This window comes from Erigeron canadensis, chromosome 1 (assembly GCF_010389155.1).
Source record: "Erigeron canadensis isolate Cc75 chromosome 1, C_canadensis_v1, whole genome shotgun sequence".
NCBI lineage: Eukaryota > Viridiplantae > Streptophyta > Magnoliopsida > Asterales > Asteraceae > Erigeron > Erigeron canadensis.
The window spans coordinates 38380168-38408002 of record NC_057761.1 but is presented as its reverse complement, the minus strand read 5'-3'; the positions used below and the strand labels follow the sequence as shown (position 1 = coordinate 38408002).

Sequence of the window (27835 nt, the reverse complement as noted above, 5' to 3'; positions counted from 1 at the left end):
ATGCGAGACCTAGAATTGACTTTGCAAATGTATACAATTTTTATGTTTAGGAAAAAGAAAATTTCAACCTACTTTAGTTTAAAATAATTAGTAAATGAAACATTATGATAAAATACGTATAAAAATTAATTAAAATGTAATAACTACAATACATAGATATTACATAATACTGATAAAGTATAAAGACAACAAATGGAGAACAATAATTTTAAAAAATTAAAATAATAGTTAAACATTAATTAAACAGGATAAAAAGTAACAAAATTAAACCATTTTGGTAAATAAAAATAAATCTCATAATCTCATTCCATTATTACTTGGTATATATAAGATAATAAATGAATATTATAGTCAATCACATCAAGATTTGTTGTTCCCTGCTCGACCCACATTGACTTTGTTGGGTTTGACCAAAGAATTTTGAGCAAAATAATGGTTGAAAATTGAAAATCGAAAATTCTGCCTTTGAGCTAGCTAGAAAAATGATCTAGAAAAATGATGGAATACTTTTCATATGTCTTCTTCAAATCCTAGATCAACTAATCTATCAGCCTCGTCTAAAGTCAGATACCCACACAAAATTACATATTAGTACTGACAAGAACAATACACGCATGTTGTGGCGAGGTGATCGATGACGGGGTGGTGATGTAATGGCGGCGGCGGCGGTGGCGGTGATGGGGTGATCTACCTGACGGACCCAGTCCTCGGATTTAAAAATTCGTCGAAAGTATATCGAATGACCATTATAATGAAAGAGCATGAAATTTTAAGAACACCCATATAATTTTTATGATTTATCGATGTACGATTTTTGAGAAAAAAGATTTTGAATGAACTAGAAGGATAAAATGATTTATGGAGGAAAGAGAAAAAAAAATTATTGATATTTAATGAGAGAGAAAAGATATTATAGTTATTTTTGGTAAATATAGAATAGACGGGAGAGACATTTTGGAGAAGTACTTAAACAAAGATATTATAGTTATTTTGGGTAAATATAGAATAGACGGGAGAGACATTTTGGAGAAGTACTTAAAATCAATATTGAAAATTTAAGTTCAATATTGAAAATCTAAAGAAAATCTGCTTTATAATATAGTATAGATATAGATATGGATATAGATAGATATACTATACCAAGGGGAATAATAATGTCATGACTCTTGAAACTGGCTGAACGGAAGATACAGGCGCAGTTCTAAAATCGAGACAAACCAACTTATCATACTAAACAACCACCCACTATTACCAATCACCCAACCAGCCTTTTTGCAATGGTACAAATGTCTGAGTTGGGTTTATAGTGTATTAGTATATCACTAACAGGTTATAATAAATATTTTTTTTTGAACTAACAGATGAATATTATTAATATGAAACAGTTGAAAAGGAGAGGAGAGGGTTATAATAAATCTTTTAACTTATGTATTCGATTGTAAGTGACGTTGAACGAGACTATAAGCAAAACACTCTACACAAGATCAGACGAAGGAAAGGATGAGGCTGTATGATTTTTGTATTCTTTTAACTAATGTATTATGGGTGCTGTCATCCCCTCACCTCACATGATTTGTATGTGACCAGATTAGTTATGTAATATAGATATAACTAAACTTTAAAAATACGAACTAAAATGAGGTTGATTAATACTGAATTTTACCTTTGGAATTCACTGAAGCACATATTTATTAGTAAAAAACATTGTTTGATAATAATTGAAACAACAGAATTACAGAATCAATGAAACAATAAAGGAACACCACTATGATATTCGTCAATGTAAGAAGTCAGCTTACAGATTTCTTTCAACAACAACAATTGTACCCAATCCCTGAGCGGGGTATTGGGAAGGTGAGCTGTAGACAGTTTTACCTCTACCCAAAGGTAGAGAGACTGCTTCCATAAGGACCTCCGGCCAGGAAGATGTAAAAGTCGTTAAAGGGTAAAGTGTTTATACCTGTCTGTCGAGAACATGATAAGACGATATACCTGTCAGCTAGGTCCGCTGGGTATGGCTACCTTAAGAGTAGGGAAGGGTAGCAAACGTACGGCCTAACAATACCTTAGCACAGTACATAAACTCTAGCAACCATAGTACGCAAATAACAGCATAAAATGTAGGAACATAATAAACAAAGTCTTTGGCAAGGAGCTCAAACAGAGGGGACAACCATACCTATACATATGAATTGACTAAAAACTAAGGGGATTAAACTATTTATAAACAACCTACGGAGCAAAGTAGCTTAGCCTGCTAAGCTAAACTAATCCTAGTCTACTCACAAAGACGCTCACAGAACGACAAAGGTAACCTATACACCTAGTCCTCTAGAAACTGTCTGTTGAGTACACCCGATAACAAAAGAATAAGGAAAAGCAGTAACAAACACCCTAGATAACTAAAAGCACAGGTTTAACAAAATACCTATAATAACAACCATATAGAACGTAGACAAATTTAAAAGTGTTTCAGCATAAAGCCCAAACCTACCTACATATAAGGAATTAACTAAGAAATCCTTGCGCAACTTATGAAACACACTAACTTAGCCGCCTAGCCAGCCTAATCTTAGTCCTCTCCCTAACTCCCAAACCCCTAAACTAGTCATAGTCCTCTAATAAACTCTCATCGGTCATGTCCTCCAACAGGCGAAATGTTTTGGGGCAGCCAAGAGTAACCTCCCCCTCGATTTTGACCTATCTCTACTCAGGCCAAAACCACTACAGATTTCTTTCATCATTGAATATTATAAAATTGATTAGGGATTGGAAGACAATTACAATTTTACATCTTCTTTTCACGTAGAAAAAGGAGAAAATAGGGTGTTGGAAGAATAAGACAAAACTTCTAAGGATAGATGAGGTTGGTTAAACGTGAGCTTCAAGCTCCGCGTGTGTCAGTTTTGTAAGAAATAAAAAAATATAAAAAAATTTTACATGGTAATATTTTAACATAACTTAGGTTAAGAAAGGTTTTGAAAAACCTCATTTAACTACGAGTAGATGGTTTTTTTTCTTCTTTTCTTTTTTTAATTTATAATTTATATTGCTTATATTATAGATAATAATAATATTTAAGATAGGATTTTTTATTAACATGGATTAATAGGACATATATCTTTTTTAAACTACGTGTTAGGTACTATAATTCTGTTTTTGTATATTTGTAGATTTAAATTATTATTATTATTATTATTATTATTATTATTAATTTAACTTCATTGATTTTAGGGCTTAAAGAATTATTCATTCATAACAAAGATGTTGCTTTTTATATTTTGAACTACTTTTTTAATTTATGAAAGTTTAGGTGATATGTTTAATTTGGCTTAAAATATATGACCAGATTTGTTAAATTTAATTTGATGTATTTAGATTTTGCAAATTTTTTTTATTTAATGTTATGATTTTTCAAATTAATGGTTTATAAATATTTAAACTTACATTTTATGGTTTATGCATCATATAGGTATATAGACTTTAATATAATATAATAAAATATAGATTTAAATATTATTAATCAATTTGTGAATGAGTACTAGTTAACAATATAATTTTTTTTTAGGTGAGGTCAAATGATGGTTTTGATTTTGTGTAAGGCGTGTAAGTGTAGCTAGTCTCCTATCTTGCATGTATAATATAGGAATGAGTAAAAGACCCGGGAACCCATGCCTCACTCGGAACCGACCTGCCCAAAGCCCTAACGGGCCGGGTCAAGGGTCATGTTTTTAGTGCATTTTCGGGTTACGGGTTGTCCGGATCGGGTGAAAGCAAAAACCGAAAAATTGTGAAGAAACCCGACCCGAGCCTTCACAATTTCGTTTTTCATGCTCTCGCGGGTCACAGATCGTTTCAGTTTGAGTCGGGTTTTGACCTCTACACATCCCTAGTACGGTATGTACGTTTGTGAATTTCTAGCAACTTGTTAGCAATTTGTTTGTAATTAATGATATATACTAGTGCCTTTAAAAAAAAAAACAATGTAATTTTTCTATATTTTATTTACATGAAAGGTCAACGAAATTCTACTTTCAAGAAACAGTATTTCCAAATCCACATTTATAGCAGAAGGACCAAAGCTCCAGCTGACCAGCTGGACCGTCATTACACATATGTTGGATCGTGAAGTCGAAATTCATCAACCGTCATTGTACATATTTTTTCAAACTGCTGTAAATATCATCTACTCGTACATATATACATATACATACACTATTATATCTATTATATATACACGTATACATATATTTTCAAAATGAAGAAACTATATAGCTATAATAACTCAAAAAAACGTATAACTTTTTTATTTTTTTTTTAATGTTAATGTCGATGACGGCCACAATTCTTGTTATCTGTTACTGCATACTTCTATTTCATTCAGGTATCTCTTATAACAATTGATTTGGTATATGTTGTTATATTTTGATTAAATATATATTAATATTATGTTAGTATAAACTAATAATAAATCATCACATCATAGTTATTCAAATGTCTAATATAGTATTTGTCCCGTTTGGTTTCTAACATTTTGGTGTTCTTGCCCTGATGTTGTGCGATTTCTGAAACGGGTTCATAAAGTCGTCAATAGTAATTCCTCGATCTTTAAGGCCCAAAACGTTGTATTTAGTAAGAATTGGGTTTGCTATTTAAAAAGGGTAGAGGCGCAACTTGTTGACCCGACTACCTGTCATTGTAATGTAATGACTTGATGTGTTTTATATATATAAAAAAAAGTGAGTAGATAACCAAAAAAAAAAAGTTATTGTATAATGTTTCAAAGAATACATTCTACTTTTACTATCACACACAATAAGCGTTATGTGGCCCGGAGACGTTTTTACTAATCTCAGGTGCTCTACTTGTTCATTTGTCAGATTCTAAAGCAGTAGACAGCATTTCCGCAAATGAAGCTATCAAAGATGATGGCAATACAATTGTTTCAGGCAATGGCATGTTCAAATTAGGATTTTTTAGTCCTGGAAAATCCAAGTATCGGTACTTGGGGATATGGTATAACAAGATATCAGTTTGTACTCCGATATGGGTTGCAAACCGGGAGATGCCGATTGCTGATAAAACAGGCATGTTGATACTCAGTCATGAAGGAAACCTGATTATTTTGGCAGATGGTGGAAACACTAAAATCTGGTCATCCAATTCGACATCATCGTTAGCAATCAATAATCCAGTTGCTCGGATTATGGACATTGGAAATCTTGTTCTTCTGGATTATAGTAGTACCAATAATCAAAACCCGATTTGGCAGAGTTTTGATTATATGGGTGACACATTTATAGCAGGGATGAAAATCGGAAAAGATTTAGTGACAGGATTAGAGTGGTCCTTGACATCTTGGAAGAGCCCTGATGATCCTGCTCAGGGTCAATATGTATGTTGGGTAGACACAAATGGATATCCACAAACGTTTGGAAGGAAAGGTAAGGATTTGCGATGGCGAATTGGACCATGGAATGGTCTCGGAAATAGTGGCCGTCCTATTGAAACTCCAAATCCCTTTTACACAATGGAATTTGTTCTTAATCAGGAAGAAATATATTTTAAATTTGAACTTAAAACTCCAGCTATTCAACGCATATATCAATTGACATGGGACGGGAAGTTACTGCATCTGCAATGGATAGAGAGACTGCAACAGTGGGTTGTGTATACCGATGTTGGAGTAGACAATTTTAATCGTTATGAAGTATGCGGTCCTTATGGAAGCAATAACATTAATAGGCGTGTTCTTTGTAGCTGTTTGAGAGGGTTTGAGCCAAGATTTCCAAATGAGTGGGAAGCATCAGATTGGTCAGGTGGATGTCAACGAAAGAAAGCTTTAGATTGTGCAAGTGGAGATGGCTTCTGGAAAATATCAGGAGTGAAACTTCCAGACACACGACATTCATGGTACAATGTGAGCATGACCTTAGGTGAATGCGAGATGGCTTGTAGAAGAAAATGCAATTGTACAGCTTATGCAAATTTAGATATTAGGGGAAGTGGGTGTTTGTTGTGGTTTGATGAGCTTATGGACATCAGAGAACATGATGTAAAGCACAATCTTTACATAAGATTGGCCGCCTCTGAATTTGCAGGTACTCCCCTTTTGATCTGATATTATTTTCCTATCTCAGTGTATTAGAGCTTTAGATCTATCTAGTTTTCTGAGTCATCTTACGTTAATTTATAAGTTAGTTTAACATCTATCCATTTGTAGCGAAGTCATACTGAATTTCATGACTCCTCGTTATTGGAAGGAAATAATGTATCGCAATTTAGCTACAAGAGGAAGAAAAAAGTGCTCACTGTAGTACTGCTCTCAATTGCCTCAGCTGTGCTGTTAATGTTGCTTGCAATCGCGTATGCTTATAAGAAGAAAAGACCTTACATGCAACGAAGAGGTAACAAAATTTAGTTTTAATGCTTCTAGAAATGAATCAATGCTAATTAAGGTTGTAAAACTCAGTTGGTGGTACTTAATTGAGAGGGTCGGCTACATAGTAGTGATTATTGGCCTAAGTGAGGAGTACTTAGATAGGAGTATTTAAATATGAATACAAAAGTTATTTACAAAGGTTGTTTGAATTTTGACCAAACCATGATTTTGGCTGATTCAGCCTTGTAGCGAGTAATGATTACTCAGGCTTGTTGAGTGAGTTTTACAACACTGAGAAACCGACTATAACTTTTGGCTCATTCTTGTAATGAAGAAAAAATTAATATGTTGTAATTGTAGGAATCTGGAATGCACATGATAAAAAGAATAGCAGTGTTCAGATGGAAGATACTGATGATGACTTGCCCTTTTTAAGCCTGTATGAAATAGCAAAGGCTACTGATAACTTTAGTATCAATAACAAGATTGGAGAAGGTGGCTTTGGTCTTGTTTACAAGGTAACTTTATTAGCCATGTTAGAAAAAGCAACGACTATCAGTATCATGAATAATCAAAAGTTTCATATAAATCTCAGGGTGTGTTGGAAGGAGGACGAGAGGTAGCTGTGAAAAGGCTCTCTGAATCATCCAAGCAAGGGCATGATGAATTCAAGAATGAAATCATGTGTATTGCCAAACTTCAGCACCGAAATCTTGTTAAGATTCTCGGATATTGCATTCATGAAAATGAAATGATTTTGATTTATGAATACATGGTTAACAAAAGCTTGGACTCAATTCTGTTTGGTATAGCTCTCGATCTCTCTCTCTATGATTTCACATTTATACTTTCACACTTGTGGTATTATATCCTTAACCAAGCAGTAGTTCTTTTTGGGATCAGATGAAACCAGAAGCTCAATGCTTGACTGGCCTCGCCGGTTTCAAATTATCCATGGGATGGCTCGAGCTATTCTATATCTACATCAAGATTCCCGCCTCCAAATTATTCATAGAGATCTCAAAGCAGGCAATATTCTGTTAGATGCTGACATGAACCCAAAGATCTCTGACTTTGGTCTTGCTAGAAAGTTTTTCGGGTCTGATACTACTTTGACCAAAACGAAAAAAATTGTGGGAACATAGTAAGATTCTGAAACCATCGTTTATTAGATTAATTTTGCAGTTAATTCTCTATAATGAAAAAATAAACCAAAACCCCATATGCAACTTTGCTGCAGCGGTTACATTTCTCCAGAGTATGCAGTACATGGGAAATTCTCCACAAAGTCAGATGTATTTAGCTTTGGTGTTTTGGTATTGGAGATAGTGAGTGGTAAAAAAAACACGGGATTCTCTCACCAAGATCACAGTGACAACCTTCTTGGACATGTACGTACATATAACTGATATACTGTAGTAGATTTAAAAACCAAACTATTGTCTTTGTGTATGTGTGTTACTTATATCATGATATGTTTGGACTCATTTAGGCATGGAGACTCTACAAAGAAAACAGGTCAATTGAACTCACGAGTGCGTCTGTGCGTGACTCATGCATCGTATCTGAAGTATTGCGATCAATACATGTTGGGCTATTATGTGTACAACATCATGCAGAAGATAGACCAACTATGATGTCGGTGATTCTGATGCTGATCAGCGAGGGCGTTTTGCCTGAACCTAAACAACCTGCCTTTTTCACAGGAGAAAGGCATGACGAAATTCTGTCCGTGTCATCCGCTGATGAATACATGATAACACAATTGTTTGCTCGATAGAACGCACATGTTAATGTCAAATATGTATATATCCGCAACATTTTGTTAGTAGTAACTAATTTCGACGTAGTTGAAGCATGTGGTTTTCCGGAATTCCAAACTAGATATCCATACAAATTTCAAATGGATTAAGAGTATACACATATGTTGTTTATATAAATCTCTCTTTTTTTTTATTTTATCATGATCTGTAGAAGGCTTACAATATAGTATTTTATAAGATGAATAGCTTACAAATTCATATTGATGCTTGGTGGTGTTCTTAAGGTGGTTGTGTCATGTGGTGGTTGTTCTACGGAAGTGGATCAGTCTTTAAAGATTGGAAGCTTTGTTGATCATCCTTTCCTCTAATAACGTGTTTACCAAAGTTTTTCATGAAAATTTGATACATGGCCATCAAAAAAAGATGGTTCACTATTTTAAATTTATATAGAATTACTTTGGAGGTTTTATGGGGATGGTTGATAAGTTGTACGTAAGATGAGTAGATGACCTCTCACATCATAGTTAACTTCAAAGATCATATGTACATACTCTTTTTTTTTTCAGTACAAATATTAAAGAATGTAAATGATGTTATGTATTAATTGGTGTGAATAGGTTTTTCGTTGATATCTAAATGTGTTTTTGTTACAAAAATGTTTGTGGATATTTTTATTTTTGAAGAAAGTTCTCTTAAATATATGTAGCTTTACTTATTTGCTTTTATTATTAGCTTATGTGTATTTTAGAGTGTTATTCCCCCCCCCCCCCCCCTCCTTTTTATGCAAATATTCTTGAATGAATTCATGTATATACATTATTTCTTTCTTACATATATATCTTTAAAAACATTTTGATAATGATATATTTATTATATCCAAATTTATCATTGTTTTGTTTATATTCATGTGTTTACAAAATAATTAAGAAATAAATGTATTGAACTAATTAAACAACATATTAGTTATTGCGTATGTCCACATCAAAGGATTTAAATTAGCACTAAATGAACAATAAATTATAGTAATCCGCGCATCGCGTGGGGTAAAAAACCTAGTATATATATATATAAAATCAATGAATTGAAGAAGCAAGCGTATTGATAGGAATTTGATGTCTAGACTTTAGAATGGTGTACAAGTTATGGTGCAGGATGTACAAGTGAGATAACAATTCGTTGTGTATTTAAGAATGTACAAATGAGATAACAATTCATAGTGTATTCAAGAATTTGGCATCTAGCATCTGTGTGGGGATGGTGGGGTGGTTTATTATGTAAATGTTCCTGCACGTGTCTGTTACGTGCTTACTTAACAACCCCTTGTAGCGGATCCGTCAAAAAAGGACAAACTTTGCAAAAAATAGTCAAAATAAAGATCTCGTTGCAAAGAAAGTCAAAAAGGGACCCATTGCAAAAGTATACAAACCACATGAACCAGTCTTACAATTAACTCTTTTGTTTTTATCTATACCTTATATACAAAAAAAAAAAAAAGTTGCACTAATGACTTTTTAACTATTGATATCTTTAACTTTATCAAATTATAATTTACTTATAATTAAATTACTATTAAAAGACTTAATAAGTATATAAATAAATATATCGTCATCAAGTTTTTAACTTTTTAAACTACTGTTTATTTTAAACATAATATTTATTTGAATATACAGATTAATCGACAAAACAAAGTTAGATGAATCGAATTGAATAATAATGTTGCCTAGGTTTTTTACAATATGTTTTCCCATATAAATGTAACATTCCTATAGGGTTTACAAGTTACAACCTCAAACAAAGAAGACATCATGATAACAATGAAAAAAAGTGAGTCATAATTAATTCGAGTAAAAACAATTTACTTACAATTTTTTTAAAATTTTGTAATAATTAATAAACGATTGTCTCTCATGTATTTTATATATTAAAGAATTAACATATGATAATTTTTCTGCTAAAAAAATTAACATATGATAATTATTTCTGCCAAAATTAGATGTGAAACAACACAGTACTTAAAAAAAAAAAAGAGATTTATATAAACAACATATGTGTATACTCTTAACCCATTTGAAATTTGTATGGATATCTAGTTTGGAATTCCGGAAAACCACATGCTTCAACTAGGTCGAAATTAGTTACTACTAACAAAATGTTGCGGATATATACATATTTGACATTAACATGTGCGTTCTATCGAGCAAACAATTGTGTTATCATGTATTCATCAGCGGATGACACGGACAGAATTTCGTCATGCCTTTCTCCTGTGAAAAAGGCAGGTTGTTGAGGTTCAGGCAAAACGCCCTCGCTGATCAGCATCAGAATCACCGACATCATAGTTGGTCTATCTTCTGCATGATGTTGTACACATAATAGCCCAACATGTATTGATCGCAATACTTCAGATACGATGCATGAGTCACGCACAGACGCACTCGTGAGTTCAATTGACCTGTTTTCTTTGTAGAGTCTCCATGCCTAAATGAGTCCAAACATATCATGATATAAGTAACACACATACACAAAGACAATAGTTTGGTTTTTAAATCTACTACAGTATATCAGTTATATGTACGTACATGTCCAAGAAGGTTGTCACTGTGATCTTGGTGAGAGAATCCCGTGTTTTTTTTACCACTCACTATCTCCAATACCAAAACACCAAAGCTAAATACATCTGACTTTGTGGAGAATTTCCCATGTACTGCATACTCTGGAGAAATGTAACCGCTGCAGCAAAGTTGCATATGGGGTTTTGGTTTATTTTTTCATTATAGAGAATTAACTGCAAAATTAATCTAATAAACGATGGTTTCAGAATCTTACTATGTTCCCACAATTTTTTTCGTTTTGGTCAAAGTAGTATCAGACCCGAAAAACTTTCTAGCAAGACCAAAGTCAGAGATCTTTGGGTTCATGTCAGCATCTAACAGAATATTGCCTGCTTTGAGATCTCTATGAATAATTTGGAGGCGGGAATCTTGATGTAGATATAGAATAGCTCGAGCCATCCCATGGATAATTTGAAACCGGCGAGGCCAGTCAAGCATTGAGCTTCTGGTTTCATCTGATCCCAAAAAGAACTACTGCTTGGTTAAGGATATAATACCACAAGTGTGAAAGTATAAATGTGAAATCATAGAGAGAGAGATCGAGAGCTATACCAAACAGAATTGAGTCCAAGCTTTTGTTAACCATGTATTCATAAATCAAAATCATTTCATTTTCATGAATGCAATATCCGAGAATCTTAACAAGATTTCGGTGCTGAAGTTTGGCAATACACATGATTTCATTCTTGAATTCATCATGCCCTTGCTTGGATGATTCAGAGAGCCTTTTCACAGCTACCTCTCGTCCTCCTTCCAACACACCCTGAGATTTATATGAAACTTTTGATTATTCATGATACTGATAGTCGTTGCTTTTTCTAACATGGCTAATAAAGTTACCTTGTAAACAAGACCAAAGCCACCTTCTCCAATCTTGTTATTGATACTAAAGTTATCAGTAGCCTTTGCTATTTCATACAGGCTTAAAAAGGGCAAGTCATCATCAGTATCTTCCATCTGAACACTGCTATTCTTTTTATCATGTGCATTCCAGATTCCTACAATTACAACATATTAATTTTTTCTTCATTACAAGAATGAGCCAAAAGTTATAGTCGGTTTCTCAGTGTTGTAAAACTCACTCTACAAGCCTGAGTAATCATTACTCGCTACAAGGCTGAATCAGCCAAAATCATGGTTTGGTCAAAATTCAAACAACCTTTGTAAATAACTTTTGTATTCATATTTAAATACTCCTATCTAAGTACTCCTCACTTAGGCCAATAATCACTACTATGTAGCCGACCCTCTCAATTAAGTACCGCCAACTGAGTTTTACAACCTTGATTACTATTGATTCATTTCTAGAAGCATTTAAACTAAACTTTGTTACCTCTTCGTTTCATGTAAGGTCTTTTCTTCTTGTAAGCGTACGCGACTGCAAGCAACACTAACAGCGCAGCTGAGGTAATTGAGAGAAGTACTACTGTGAGTACTTTTTTCTTCCTCTTGTAACTAAATTGCGATATATTATTTCCTTCCAATAACGAAGAGTCATGAAATTCAGTATGATTTCGCTACAAATGGATAGATGTTAAACTAACTCAAAAATTAACGTAAAATGACTCAGAAAACGAAAGAGTTCTAAAGCTCTAATAGAGTGAGATTAGGAAAACAATATCAGATCAAAAGGCGAGTACCTACAAATTCAGAGGCGGCCAATCTTATGTAAAGATTGTGCTTTACATCATATTCTCTGATGTCCATAAGCTCATCAAACCACAACAAACACCCACTTCCCCTAATATCTAAATTTGCATAAGCTGTACAATTGCATTTTCTTCTGCAAGCTATCTCGCATTCACCTAAGGTCATGTTCACATCGTACCATGAATGCCGTGTGTCTGGAAGTTTCACTCCTGATATTTTCTGAAAGCCATCTCCACTTGCACAATCTAAAGGCCTTTTGCGTTGACATCCACTGGACCAATCTGATGCTTCCCATTCATCAGGAAGTCTGGGTTCAAAACCCCTCAAACAGCTACAAAGACCACGCCTATTGATGTTATTGCTTCCATAAGGACCGCATACTGCATAACGATTAAAATTGTCTACTCCAACATCCGTATACACCACCCACTGTTGCAGTCTCTCTATCCATTGCAATTGCAGTAACTTTCCATCCCATGTCAATTGTATACGTTGAATAGCTGAAGTTTTAAGTTCAAATTTATAATATATTTCTTCCTGATTAACAACAAATTCCATTGTGTAAAATGGATTTGGAGTGTCACTAGGAAGGCCACTATTTCCGAGACCATTCCATGGTCCAATTCTCCATCGCAAATCCTTACCTCTCCTCCCAAACGTTTGTGGATATCCATTTGTGTCTACCCAATATACATATTGGCCCGGAGAAGGATCATCAGGGCTCTTCCAAGATGTCATGGACCACTCTAACCCTGTTTTTAAATCCTTTCCAATTTTCATCCCTGCTATAAATGTGTCACCCATGTAATCAAAACTCTGCCAAATCGGGTAGTTTTGATTATTATTGGTGCTACTATAATCCAGAAGAACAAGATTTCCAATGTCCATAATCCGAGCAACTGGATTATTGATAGCCAATGATGATGTCGAATTGGATGACCAGATTTTAGTGTTTCCACCATCTGCCAAAATAATCAGGTTTCCTTCCTGACTGAGTATGAACATGCCTGTTTTATCAGCAATCGGCGTCTCCCGGTTTGCAACCCATATGGGAGTACAAACTGATACCTTATTATACCATATCCCCAAGTACCGATACTTGGATTTTCCAGGACTAAAAAATCCTAATTTGAACATCCCATTGTCAGAAACAATTGTATTGCCATCATCTTTGAAAGCTTGATTTGCAGAAATGCTGTCTACTGCTTTAGAATCTGACAAGTGAACAAGTAGAGCACCTGAGAATAGTAAAAACGTCTCCGGGCCACATAACGCTTATTGTGTGTGATAGTAAAAGTAGAATGTATTCTTTGAAACATTATACAATAACTTTTTTTTTTGTTACATACACTTATTTTTATATATATAAAACGCAGAAAGTCATTACATTACAATGGCAGGTAGTCATGGCAACAAGTTGCGCCGCTACCCCATTTTGAATAGCAAACCCGATTCTACTAAATACAATGTTTTGGGCCTTAAGAATTGGGGAATTATTATGGGAAAAGTATCTGTGTGTGTATGTAACTTGTGACCAGCTACTATTGTATGAAAGAAACTTTAGTCCGGTGCTTTGTATGTAAGTAACCTGTTAAAACTGAATGAATTTCTGAACCCGTTTCAGAAGCTGCACAATATCAAGGCAATAACACCAAAGGTGTTGAAACCAAACAGGACAAATACTATATTAGACATTTGAATAACTATGATGTTATGATTTATCATAAGTTTATACTAACATAATATATATATTTAATCAAAATGAAAACAACATATAAATATAGGGGTTAACTAGTATGTTTCTAGCAGGATGCTTCCATTTTTAGGGAGGAGAGATTTTATATTTAAACATGTGATTTTCATGAGGGGAGTTTGTGAGAGGTAAGCATGCTTCTCCCATGCTTCTAGCAGTCCCATAAATATATTAATAATAATAATAGTAACAAAATTATATATGTTTCCGTAGGAATAAAGTATGAACTTCACACATAAAAGGCAAGAATCCTACTTTGACATCCATCCCAATACCAAATCAATTATAAGAGATATACCTGAATGAAATAGAAGTATGCAGTAACAAATAACCAGAATTGTGGCCGTCATCGATATTAACATAAAAAAAAATAAAAATTATACGCTATTTTGAGTTACTATAGCTATATAGTTTCTTCAGTTTGAATATATATGTATACGTGTATATATATATAATGAATATAATAGTGTGTGTATATGTACGAGTAGATGATGATATTTTCAGCAGTTTGAAAAAATATGTACAATGACGGTTGATGAATTTTGACTTGACGATCCAACATATGTGGCTATGTGCCATGACGGTCCAGCTGGAGCTTTGGTCCCTGCTATAAATGTGGTCATGTGGATTTGGAAATCTTGTTTCTTTGAAAGTAGAATTTCCTTGACCAAAAAAAAAAATTATATTGTTAGATAGTATTATTATTCAATTCAATTCGCACACGATGAATGGATTAACTAATAATATTTAAATTTATATTTCATCTATATCTATCTATATCTATATATATACTCTATATATAAACAAACTACCCCTCATCCATTCAACTCTCTATCTTTGAATTGTCTAATTTATCTTTTTAATTTATTGTAACACCCCGGGCTAGAGCCCGAAACATTATTGAAATTATATAGCACACAGTGGGATTATCGTAGAACATAAACTACATGAAAATAAAGGATTCGGTGAATCCAAACCAACATTTAACGTGCAAGATACAAAGTAAACAAGAAGTCATGAATGAGAAATGAAACGGGTCATTACAACTAATTTCATAAGTGCTAAACATGAACCCTAAACATACAACGGACCACGGATCCATGAAAGTCCCAGTCCAAGCTCTAGCAGAAACGACAAGTAGCCAATCAATACTCCAACTTCACATGAATACCTGAAAAGTGCACTAAACAAAGTCAACACTAGGTTGGTGAGTTCGTAGTGGTGGATCTCATGAAGCCACCGTCAATAATCACAGTACATATAAGGACGATCAAGCATACCAGTAGCCTTCACGTGCCACACTATCAACACATCAAGATTTCACAATATAAACAAGCGTGTAATGGTAAACACATATAATGCCAAAGCCAAATAGGAATCGTATGCATGTCAATGTCAAATGCGTATGATATGCATGTTGGGGAAATTCGTGAATAACGAACAGATAACCGGATATAATCAAACTCTGAAAGGCGTGTAATCACTTTCAGATTGAATCAATTTGGCGGTTCACCCAAACTATTCAATCGGATACAATTCAGATAATTAAGAACGTTCTGTGTGTTTATTATTTGAGAGAAAAGAACCAGAAAGAAAAAAGAAAAGAGAATGACCAGAAATCTTGTTACGGGATATCCTTTTATCAACAAAAAGGCAGTTATTGCTAGGAATTTCGAGTTGCCACATTTGGTCCCTCAAGCTCGACCCCAGCCAGGGGCTCTGCCCCTTGGACCCCGCCAGGGGCTGCCGCCCCTTGGACCCCACTCCCAGGGGCGCTGCCCCCGGACCCCCGTACCTTAGGGGTTTCGCCCCTAAGGTCATAATAAATTCAAATAAGCGTGCACTCTGCACCACCAATCCTATATGATGTATTATTATGACAATACTGATCAAACAAGTTAACCCAATTACACTAAAATATCCAACAATGCATGTCAATGTCGTGATGCGTATGATATGCATGCCAATGTCAAATGCGTATGATATGCATGCCAAAGTCCAAAGTACTCATAGTGTGGCCTTACGGTTCAACAACCTGCCTTTAGTAACCATTCGTGGCCTTATAGTTCAACAACTTGCCATAGTGGCCTTACGGTTCAACAACCTGCCTTATGTCTCATGAACAACCAACTAATGCAATCCCAAATGCATTTCCCCGAACAGCCCCAAGCCTTAGTTTACCACAAAGACCAACAAACTAGCCAATATCCATGTCAAACGCTCAAGTGTGTTGCCTCTATCACAATTTCACCAATAGTCCTCCATCAATCCAACCATCTAACCAAACTATACATACATACACTTAAGAGGGCTTGCTTTCAAATGGTCCTTGATGTTTGTATACAGGGTCACCCGCAGCCTTCCCACCACATCTCAAACCTTTTGAAAGCAAAGTCGACTTCCATGTATGTACATCTATCCTAAATAATCACATTAATCCAAACCAAACACATAATCCAACAACAATAGGTTATACCGTCAACAAATCAATCTAACTACCAATCAAGCAATAAGACAAATCATAACTCAAGCCAATCAATAAATAAGTGCAAAGCATGTTTTCAAGTGTAAAACACTTGGAAGTACATCAATCAATCATTAAGTACGAAAGCATGTTCTCAAGTGTAAAAACACTTGGAAGTACATCAACCAATCACAAGTCCATTCATTCCCACTGAACAACACGTACATACATTTCGGAGGATTTTGCAAGTCCTAGATGCTTATATATAGGGTCACCCGCAGCCTTCCCACCACATCTAACAACCCTTTGAAGGCATAACCAACTTCCATGTATGTACGACTATCCTAATAATCACAATGTCACAATCATATGCGTACACCATCCAACAATCACTCAAAAAATCAACAACAAGCAATAAGTCATTAATCAATCAACCAAAATCAAACAAGCACGTATGTACACTTTTCAGCCCGAATCTCAATTGAGTAGGGAGCTACGGAACTCACCTTAGCCGCTTAAGGATTGCGAAGGTAAGCAAGAAAGTAACTTAGTATCCCGAGCTCCTCAACAATCTCAACCTACTAAAATCATCACAACACATTACAATTGACCCCAGCAATAAGGTTTGACTCTTAAAGATCTCTAACGAACTAGTTATGGCGTTTTCAAAACAAGCCTATACACTTTCCAACTAGCTATAACCTTGTAACCAAACACTCCACAAACTCTAGTTTTGTCAATTGATCCGATTTGTGAAGAAGCAAAACTTAATTTATCCATTGATACTCATAGTTAGACATAACAAAACATAACCCATATCACCAATTCAATTTAAGAAGTCAAATTTGTGCACAATTCTTCTTGACCCATTTTGACTTTTGACAAAACCCTAAATGGCATATAATCGGTTCTTGGAGGTTTGGAACTCATTTTTGCAGCTTGTATGAACATATTTAAACATAACCCACTTCAAAAATTGATACAAAACAATCATTTTTAGCTTAAATCTGAATTTGACTTAAATTACCCATTTTGTAACCCTAACTTTGACCCACTTCATTTTTGACTTGCAATTTGACTCATGAACACTTGGGTTTGACTAGAAACATGATAATAAACATAAAATGATGGATTTTAGTGAAATGTAACTTACCAAAACAACCTGGAGCTTCAGATTCGGATTTGGAGCTTTAAAGATGAAGAACACTAATTTATACCCATATTACTTGAAGTTTGAAGATAAGGGAAATGATATTTAACAATTTTCTAACATTTTGATGTTTGCTAGAGCCTTAGATCCGAAATTTATGAAGAGAAATGATTAGTGTGTATTTTGTGTGTGTGTTCTTGAGATTAAGGGAGAATGGAGAGAGAGTGTGTGTGTGTGTGTAAGAATAAGAGATAAGGAAAAGAATGAGAGGTGGGAATTAAGTCAAAGATAACGGGGGTGGGGCTGGTTTCAGATTCCATCACTTATAAACTAATACCCAGTGAATTAGTCTTATTCTGTATATTATCCACTTTTGCCTCTTTTAGACTATTACTCCACGAATTAGTCTTATTCTGTCTATTTTTCATTTTTGCCTCTTTTAGACTATTACTCCACGAATTAGTCTTATTCTGTCTATTTTTCATTTTTGCCTCTTTTCTTTTTAGTCTTTATTACAGTTACATCACACACGAGTTCACTAGCGTTGACCGGTCAAAGTGGCGGGTGTTACATCTATACTACCTTCACATATCTTATCCCTGAAATTTCAATATTACCCTTTAAAAAAAATCCACAATTACCTAGAAACCCTATTGTGATAAAAATAAAAAAAAAACTCCATTCAACTCTTAAATTATTGCTGAAAGTATTGTTATAGATAAGAAAAAACATCTTAATTGTCATATGTTATATCATTAAACAATAATTACTTTTTTATAACTCACGAAATTACTAACCAATTATGTCTTTTTTTATATTCGTATTAAATTTTAATCTTTGATTATTTATTTTTTAAACTGTCATGACCTCCTTCCCTACAATTGTATATTTCATATAATTGGTTATTTTTCATGTTTAGTTTTTGCACTCAATTATTTCATTAATTCTTGCACCTAATCCGTGATTTATTTTTAGAATGATAGATACGATTAAATGTTGCCTTGACGCATCTCATGAAAGTGACCTGAATGCTATAAACCGTTACGACATCTAACGCGTTATAGACCGTCGCCGCTGCAACGCGCGGGCACCACTCTAGTTATATTATATTAAAGTTTATGTAACATCCGTGCTTTTGACCCAATTGACTTGATATCTAATTTGACTAACGACTTTAATAAAAGAAAGAAAGAAAGAAACTGGTCAATGCCGCCTTTTGCGGGTTTTGAGCCCCACTATCTCGACGGTGTATGGGGGAGGTTATGATGTAGGCAAACCTTACCTCTACCTAAGTAGAGAGACTGCTTCCAGTTTCTACTTAAATGGTGGAAAAGGCCCTCCAACCTTTGCATGGGATGAGGATCGAACCCTTCAGAGGTCATGGTGTTTACCAATGATCCAAACCATGTTGCTTGACTAACGACTTTAATAAATGATATAATTAAGTGCATTTCATGAATTTATGATGAGCAATATGTTTGACGGGCCGATTAACTAACTTATTATGTGAAACGATACTTGACGACTTGTTAATTAACTAGAATTGATGATGGGTCAACCCATTTATTTAAACCATGACCCATGACCCACTAAAGCAACCCAACCCTATCTCCACTCAATCCCCATCCATTCCATTCACTCATTCATCCATCCATCTCATTCTCTCTCTAACTAAATGCTACACTCACAAACTCATCTCTCTCTCATTTAATTCTTGTGACAATTAAGGTTGTTAGGTTAGATTAATGATAGAAACATCATCTTTATCATCATAAATTAATCATATCAAAAAATTTGGTGTTCAAAGGCGCAAGAAAACTCATTAATTAGCTTAAATTTGGAATTTGGCTCTTGGAAATGATTTTGGTAAGTTTAAGTAGTCTTAACTTCATCATTTATAACTTATTAACATGTTTCTAGTCAAGAACAAACACACCTGGGTCGAAATCGGGTCAAAAGGCCAAATTAGGTTAATCAAGTCAAACCGAAATTTGGAATGCAAATTTATGTTAAGGTTAAGTTTTGATGTGGGTTTTGTTAAAATGGGTCAAATTATGTCAAAATGGGTGTAGGGTTTAGGGTTTCTTGGAATAAAATTAGGGTTTTTGAGTTAAAATGGATCTAAACTGATTTTTGAGGATGATTTGGACATTTTGAAATGGAAATTCGAGTTGTGGTGAGTGAATTTATGTTTATAAATGCTCATTGCTGCTTCGAAACAAGTCCCACAACCCCTCGAGTCGATTTAGGTTGCTAAGTTATGAAAAATATGGTGTTGGGTCGATTTTTCAGTTCATCCCTACTGCTGCTCGATTTCCCTTCTATTTGGCGTCTCTTATGCCCACCTAGGGCGTAACCTACGCTGGTTCATGGTGGCTTGGCGTCTGGCACGCCATTGATGGGTGTAGCTTACGCTGAAGGAAACCTCTTGGCGTCTTGTACGATTCCTTTACCGTAATAGACGATGCTCCTGAAAATTTTAACCCAAAACTCCTCTGTCTATGATGGGATTGCTTGCTTGAGACGCCAAATCCTTAGCTTCTAGGCTACCGTAGCTTACGCCAGTTTGGTCGTAGCTTAAGCTGGGCGACTTTGTGCCACCGTAGGTTACGGTGGTAGTAGTCGTAGCTTACGGTGCAAGGAATCAACCACTTTTCTGTTTTGCTAATTTGACCTCCAATCTCTTAGGTTCGAGTCAGGTTTCCTTCTGGGTATCCCTCGACCATACTAATGAATTTTGAGAACCCCGATTGCCTTTCCAAGGTCATGGGACACTTTTGAAACTCAAAGAAGATTTCGACTAAACTTAAACTGTGTATATATAAGTGTGATAATAATGACTTGTGAACACAAAACGATTCTTGGACGACTTTAAAATAGTTGCAAATAATTTCTTGACTCCTTTATTAACTTGTCGGGCCTCGGGAACTACATAAAGCCTTGAACAGTTGAACACCACCTTAACCCTAATTAGGGTTTTTTGAAATGAATAATATATATAATTGATACATGTATTGTACTTAATGATAGGTTGTGGGCACGTGGTGGACGTTGAACGTTTATAATGTTATCTTGATTTGATCTTAACTTATTTTGCCGATCAAGGTGATTTTCGTATCTCCCTACTCATTTGAGATTCGGGCTGGAAAATGTACTTTTATGTGGTTACGTGTTTGATTATGTGATCGAATGATTGATGGATTGAGTGACACGTTGGATTTATTTTGTACTTGATTGTCATTTATATATTGTTTAGTTAGGATAGTAGTGCATACATGGAAGTCGGTTATGCCTTGTAACATCCCGAACTCTATTATTCATTTTGTTGACTTTGACCGTTAGTTGACTGTGACGACGTTAGTTGCTTAAATGCTTAGGTAACTAGCTGTAAAAGCTTGGATGGTAAATGTGATGCTTTAATTAGTTATTAATAGTCATAATAAGCTATTTTAGTTGTTGGTTAGTTATTAGAGTGCTCGTTCTGTCATTTGAGTTCCCGGTTCGTTAGTTTGAGCCCTAACGGTCGTTAAATTTAAAATAGGGGCACTTTAGTAATTTGGCATTAAGGGTGGACAGTTTTTAGGGGATTATGAAGCCCTAATCCTTCGTTTGCTCCAGGGATTAGTGTGTGTTTTCAAGGTGTGCCTCCCTTCATCTCTTAGGCTTAAATTTCTTTGATTTCGGGTGAACTCGGAGTGATTAAACGCTATTATATCGAATCTTTGATCATCTTTAAGGTAAGGATTGTAATCCCTACTGATATTTTGATCATATTAATCTATTCAATTCGTTCATATTAGGTCTTAATCAATTGAATACGTTTTGTTGTTAGAATCAATGATTTCGGGTTGATTCGGAGCGATCTAAGGTTTGATTTCGATTCCATATTCATCCATTAAGGTATAAGATCGAAATATTTGTTCAATATAATTATTTTTCATTCTATTAATTCGTTCATACCTGGGTTTCTTGATTGGTGGTTGATTAAATACGTTTAATTGATATAAACGGTGATTTCGGGTCATTCGGTAACCTTTATTTCAATCGATTGGGCTGTGATGATTCCCTACAGGTACGAACGTCATATTGATGGTATTTTGATGATAACATGTGTTTAATATGAGTGTCTCACCTGGTCTTGATCATAGATGGTTGTTTGTTATTGAATTCACTCGTTTTCGTAGATACGGTGACCTAATATGTTAACCGTTGATCTGCAAATCAATCGGGAGATACTTGATGATTTCATTGCATCAATAGACCCTTAATCTAATTTATTTTTGTGTTCAAAAGTCGTGGTTGAGGTGTTGATTACGTTTGATGTTTGAATTGCTTGAAAACAAGGGTTTTGTAGAGCTGAAATTTCATCTGTTTTGAAAACATCATAACTTGTTCATTATAAATCTACAGAAGTCGAACCTTATATTTCTGAAAAGGTCTATATGTCTCTTAAATTCGTCTAGAAGAAAGTTTTCTCTGATTTTGCTTTGTAATTGTCCGAAAACATTGATTTCTAAAAGTGGTCAGATTCGAGACGAGTTCAACAAGTCAATCTTCAAAAATTCATAGAAAATTAATGAAGAATCGTATTGAGATGATTCCAATGGCTATGGTTAGATACAAGAGCTATATTTACTGTGTCATAACAGTTTGTTGATTGTTTGGGTAATGATTTGTGTAAAAGTTGGTTATTGATAGACCCGTAATGCTGAATTCGTCTAGATTTTGTAGAGAAGTTGTTTATGTGAGCTAATGGTGTTTCGAAGCTATTCTAATCATAATCACTAAATAATTGTTTTATGTCTATTACTTATATTTTGATCAAATGTTCGGTCTAGGTTGTTGGGAACACATACCAAGCACGATAATACATTATTTGTTGACTAAGAAGCTCCGAGAGGTAAAATAATTTACTTTTAACACATGAGAGACACAACAAAACATAAATTTGATGATAACTTCCCCTTTTATGATATTTTAACTATCTTATGCGTATGTTGGTATGGGATATTTATGGAGGAGGGGGGGGGGGTTACTTGTGGACATTTTATGCATGATTATGTATTTATGCTTGTGATAAATGATTTGTTGTGTGATAGTTGTTTGTTGTTGGCTTGTACATACAGTACACTAGAACTATTTAAGTTGCCATGTCACGAAACACGTTAAGGGCGCTAATAATGTAACGAGGATTTATCGTGTGTTAACGAGGAATTTATAGTGTGTTTAAGCCTCGAGCACAACGTGGAAAAGTGTTAAGCTTAACCCACATTAGCCCAATGGACTCTTGTGTACGTGGATCACTCAGGGGCAATGTACATGCTTCCCGTGTGACTCAATCATCGTGGAAAGAGTATACCGGGTGGAGTGATTGACCACCATACGTGCGGAAACGGTTTGCTCATGGATTTGGTTATGCTTATCCATAACTATGCCGATGGACCCCGAAAGGTTACCCATCATGTCGGGTGTGAGGTTCTTGTAAGGTCATATGACCGCCTACACACAAATCTTTATTGTTGACTACATTGGCATAACTATACGTGGATATCGTGGAACGTGGAAATTGTGTTGTAACGTGGAATAATAAAGATTGCTAGGCACTTTATAGGATTATATATCCTTATGATGTTGTTTACATGGAACTGTGTAATTGTGCCTATACATATGTGTGAGATATATTCTTTATTAAAATATTTTAATTGACAATCCTTGTTTTGTACTAACATGTTCTCTTACTCAGCTTTTAAGCTGACACTTGCGTTTTATGGTTTAACCTGTTCTCTTACTCGAGCCCTAGCTCGGGGTGTTACATAGACCTATTTGATGTATAAACCATAAAATTTAAGTTTAAACATTTATATACCATAAAATTTAAAAGTCATAACATTTAATCAGGAAGGTATATGACTATTTTACGCTTTTGATCAAATTTGTAAAATTTAATTATTTGTAGTAGATTAAGTAGAAAAATCACTTCCCCATATAAAAAATACAAAATATAAATCCATCAAATTAAATTTAACAAATTTGATCATATAATTAAACATATCAATTAGACTTTCAAAAAGTAATAAAATAGTTCAAATTATGAAAGACAACATCCTTGTTATCCTTGTTATGAATGAGTAATTCTTTAAGCCCCAAAATCAATGAAGTTAAAATAATAATAATAAATAGTATCTCGGCTTCCTACTAATTTCTTGTAAAATCCTATGAATTTCTAATGAAAGTATTTTTATTATTAAAAAAAATAGAAAATAAATAAATAATAATAATAATAATCTACAAATATACAAAAACAGAGCTATAGTACCCATTAATCCATGTTAATAAAAAAGTCATATCTTAAATATTATTTATAACATAAACTTTATGAAATTATATGTAATATTTTATATGTATTGATGATAACTTATACGTATGGTATAATAGCATAGCTAGATAGATTCTATGATATCTTCTAAATTAATTACGTAGGCACTTTATACAAAGAGAAAACTTACCACATTTTAAGAAACTTGGTTAAATATGCCCTTAGTTTAAATAATAAACTAAATTAAACTCGCACGTTATAAGGGACTGACTGAACACATAAATTAAAATTATCAGATAATTACATAATTATTCATAATTTATGATAATATAAGAAAATAGTCAATTTACAACTGATGCAAATAATAAAATTATAATTTATAAATATATAATATATACTTATCAAATATGTTAAAGAATGACTAATGAAATGTAAATATTTATAAATCAAAAAATTCTTTTTCTATGATCTATGTATATTAAATATAATTTAATAAACAATCTCATTTAAACACTGATAATTATTATTGAAATAATAAAAACACGCGCTTTAAAGCATATATAAACATCTTTGCGCTCATATATTATCAAAATACGGAATCTTAGTTATATAGAGATAAGTTACAAATATAGATTAAAATATCAAAAATATATGTATGAAATTGATAAAGTAAATATCTAATTAATATTGATAATATAATCGCTTAGTAAAATATCAAATGCAATTATCAATATATCTAGTTTTATATTATATTAAAGTATAGTTGGTAAACAAAGCAGACTACCAGATATTATATTAAAGTATATTATATTCCACGTATAAAGATAATTAAAATACAAAGAAAAATAGAAAGAGATAAGTTATAAAGATCGACAATATATTATCAATATCTTTTAATTAGTTTTAATATTCAATAAATATCTACCGTAGTTTGCAAAATATAAACAAATATTAAGTTAGATCAATTGGTTTGTGCATAATATTAAAAGTTAGAGGTAATGAGCTCTAATCTTGTATTTGGCTTTTTTATTTGCTATTTAATATAGTTTAAAAAAAACAAATGTCCACATAGTCAAATAATGACGTGGCAAATGAAGTGCCACATGAGCATTAAAAAATTTAAATGTTAATATATATATAAAACATTAAAATTATTAGAAAATGACACCTAAACAAAAAGCCTAGTTGGCACGAAAAGAGAAACGTTACGTAGGAAAAATCCTATCTTCTCTTAGTTATATAGAGAGATTTGTTAACTTATAAGAATAATAGTTTAAATGTCAATGGTTGGTGGCCTTTAACTTTGGAAAAATCTACCAGGGTTCGAATCTCGCTTCCTACATTTGTAGGAGTGGATTATTAGGGGGGGGGGAGGTTTCGAGAGTCCTGGGGTTCGAGCACAGCATACTCCCCAGTTAGATGTCACTATGGTGTTTCGAATACTAACTACTAATTACTAATTCGTTGTTCAAAAAAAAATCATAGTTTAAACATGATAAAAGAGATTAAATTTTTTTTAAATAGGTAAATTTTTTTAATGAATATAATTAAAAATCGTGGAAATTGCTTGCTTCGTCCAATTTTTTTTATTTATTATCTATACTCCTTTATAAAATAAACTCACATCCCCTCCTTAATTTTAAAAACCTGAAATGACGTATTTACCCTCCATCTTAATACAACCTATATCTCTTCCTCACACAAAAACACATAGCAAAAACCCTAACTCAAAATTCTTCTCCCTCCTCCCACCTTTCATATCCCACACAACAATTCATCACATTTTCGACCGCAATGAAATTACTTTTACATTAATAACAACACCATCACCGTCGGCGTTATCGCCGCTGCATTGCGTAGGCACCAATCTAACTATTATAGTAATGGATGATGTTCATTTTGGTTCAATGATATTCCTAGTAAGTTCAATCCAATTGAAAAAAATATCATTACGTGTTTGAAACGGTAGTGTACTATTGTATTCCTGTGAAGAAGTGTCCTTTCGCATTTATGAAGATATTAATCATATTATCATTCTTCTCATCCGGAAAATGCGCAAAATGAATCGCCTATTAAACTTAATAATAAAGGTGTTTACATTCTTTTATATGCCTGATAAAGAAAGGTTTAATCAAGGTCCTTATGTCACTATCTTAATTACAATCCACTTGAAAATATCAGTACTGTGTTTGAAAAGTATTGTAAAATGCGTAATGATATATCCACTACATTTTTTATCCAACTATAACAATCACTGACTGACTGATAATTGTACATTATGCATATACATGTACTTGATGTAAATAGATGCGAGTAAAAGTTATTGTACAATTGATTATGTCTATATCTTTATATTAATATATCATACATTTGATTTCTTGTGTAAAAGAAATAAAATTTGAATATGCTCCATCAATTTTTTTGTGGTTTAAAAAGACCATGCTCACACGTGTTATGTCTAATATAGGGTGATGATTTCTACACCACTATTTTTTTTACCATACACCAACAAATATGCATAACATGATTGTACTGTACAACACCTTAAAACGTATTTGGTGTCGTGCGGTTAAAATTTAGTGGTGTACAAATTATTCATAAGAAAATTTTAACGGAGCAAATTTGAGCATATCCAATGTTTGTTTATTTTTAGAAAATTAGGCCTATGATGAAATATGAATTGAACAGTAAGACTATTGGCATAGTTTTTAAAATATTCCAATGATAAGTTAAAAACATATTTACTTATATTATAATTAAAAAAAAGTTAAGATTTTCAATTTAATTAATCCACAACTTTTAAAATATAAAGTTAGGTTAGTTGAACTTGAGAAAATCTTGAGCTATCCGTGTGATTAACCAAAAATTGAAAAGTAAAATATTTTATTTGATTTAGTTTTGATACCTAGTGAAAGAAGTTTTAATGAATCTTTTCATTTTATATGTTACTCGTACAAAATCGATGGTGGAATTTCATATGAGATTAGAATAGTTTCAATAATTACATTACATTTTAAATCATAAGTGTCCGTTTCCCCTTTTTAGTCACTAAGTATTAATAATTGGGTGTTGAATGTATTAATAATATTTGTATGTATTGAGTAAAGAGTAAATAATTAACGATTATTTTTGTTTATAAGTAAAAAAAATAAAATGAAATTTGACTTAATTATTAAATTTTTAACTATTAAGTTTATTAAGTAAAAAGGAAACGAGACGTTTGATATTAAAAAAAATTCCATTGATTATTACTATCAATCTAGACTATCCATATATTTAATAAGTATATTTAGGGGATGGAAACAAATCCAGAATTTTTTTTTAAGAAAAAAGATGTTTCTAATAGAATTGGGATAATTGCATATATCCCTAATTATACATTCAAAATTACAAAAATCCTTAATTAAAAACCTAAATAACAAATATACCCAATTATATACTTCAGCATGGATCTGACAATTGTACCCCGCTACTAATTGGGTGCCAAAATAAAAAATCCTGCCTATTAGTGTACTTATTAAACAGTCTCTCTAACTTCTGTATCATTACTCATTGGTTCCTTTTTCTTTACAGACCTACATCCCGCTTGTAAGTATCTTGTTTTCTTGTTTGATAAAATATTATTCTATCCTTATTTCTCATATCGTGATGGTTTTTTTTTCCTTTTTTTTTGCTACGGAAAGTGAAAACTTGAATCATGTGCTAATGAGTGATGTAAATTTCCATCTAAAGTTTCAAGAATAAT

At 33.3% G+C, this 27835-nt stretch overlaps 2 protein-coding genes across 3 annotated transcripts; one reads left to right on the top strand and one right to left on the bottom strand.

The window, feature by feature from the left end:
- Positions 1–4332: 4332 nt before the first annotated feature.
- On the top strand, positions 4333–8346 carry LOC122591880 (G-type lectin S-receptor-like serine/threonine-protein kinase At4g27290). The gene is made up of 8 exons (XM_043764110.1): positions 4333–4384; positions 4821–6101; positions 6264–6407; positions 6743–6900; positions 6978–7188; positions 7286–7526; positions 7623–7773; positions 7875–8346. Exons 1-8 carry the CDS (start codon positions 4333–4335, stop codon positions 8160–8162), a joined length of 2526 nt encoding a protein of 841 aa, XP_043620045.1. The 3' UTR covers positions 8163–8346.
- Positions 8347–10157: 1811 nt separating this feature from the next.
- LOC122595398 (G-type lectin S-receptor-like serine/threonine-protein kinase At4g27290) lies at positions 10158–14560 on the bottom strand. 2 transcript variants are annotated; one of them, XM_043767859.1, is made up of 8 exons: positions 14459–14560; positions 12398–13621; positions 12091–12234; positions 11598–11755; positions 11310–11520; positions 10972–11212; positions 10725–10875; positions 10158–10623 (listed from the first exon to the last, which is right to left on the bottom strand). In XM_043767859.1, the coding sequence occupies exons 1-8, from the start codon at positions 14520–14522 to the stop codon at positions 10336–10338; spliced, it is 2481 nt and encodes an 826-aa protein (XP_043623794.1). In that variant the 5' UTR covers positions 14523–14560; the 3' UTR covers positions 10158–10335. The 2 variants fall into 2 exon arrangements, with proteins under 2 accessions (XP_043623794.1, XP_043623720.1); XM_043767785.1 differs by having other exon boundaries at positions 12091–12274; positions 12402–13621.
- Between the last annotated feature and the right edge of the window lie 13275 nt (positions 14561–27835).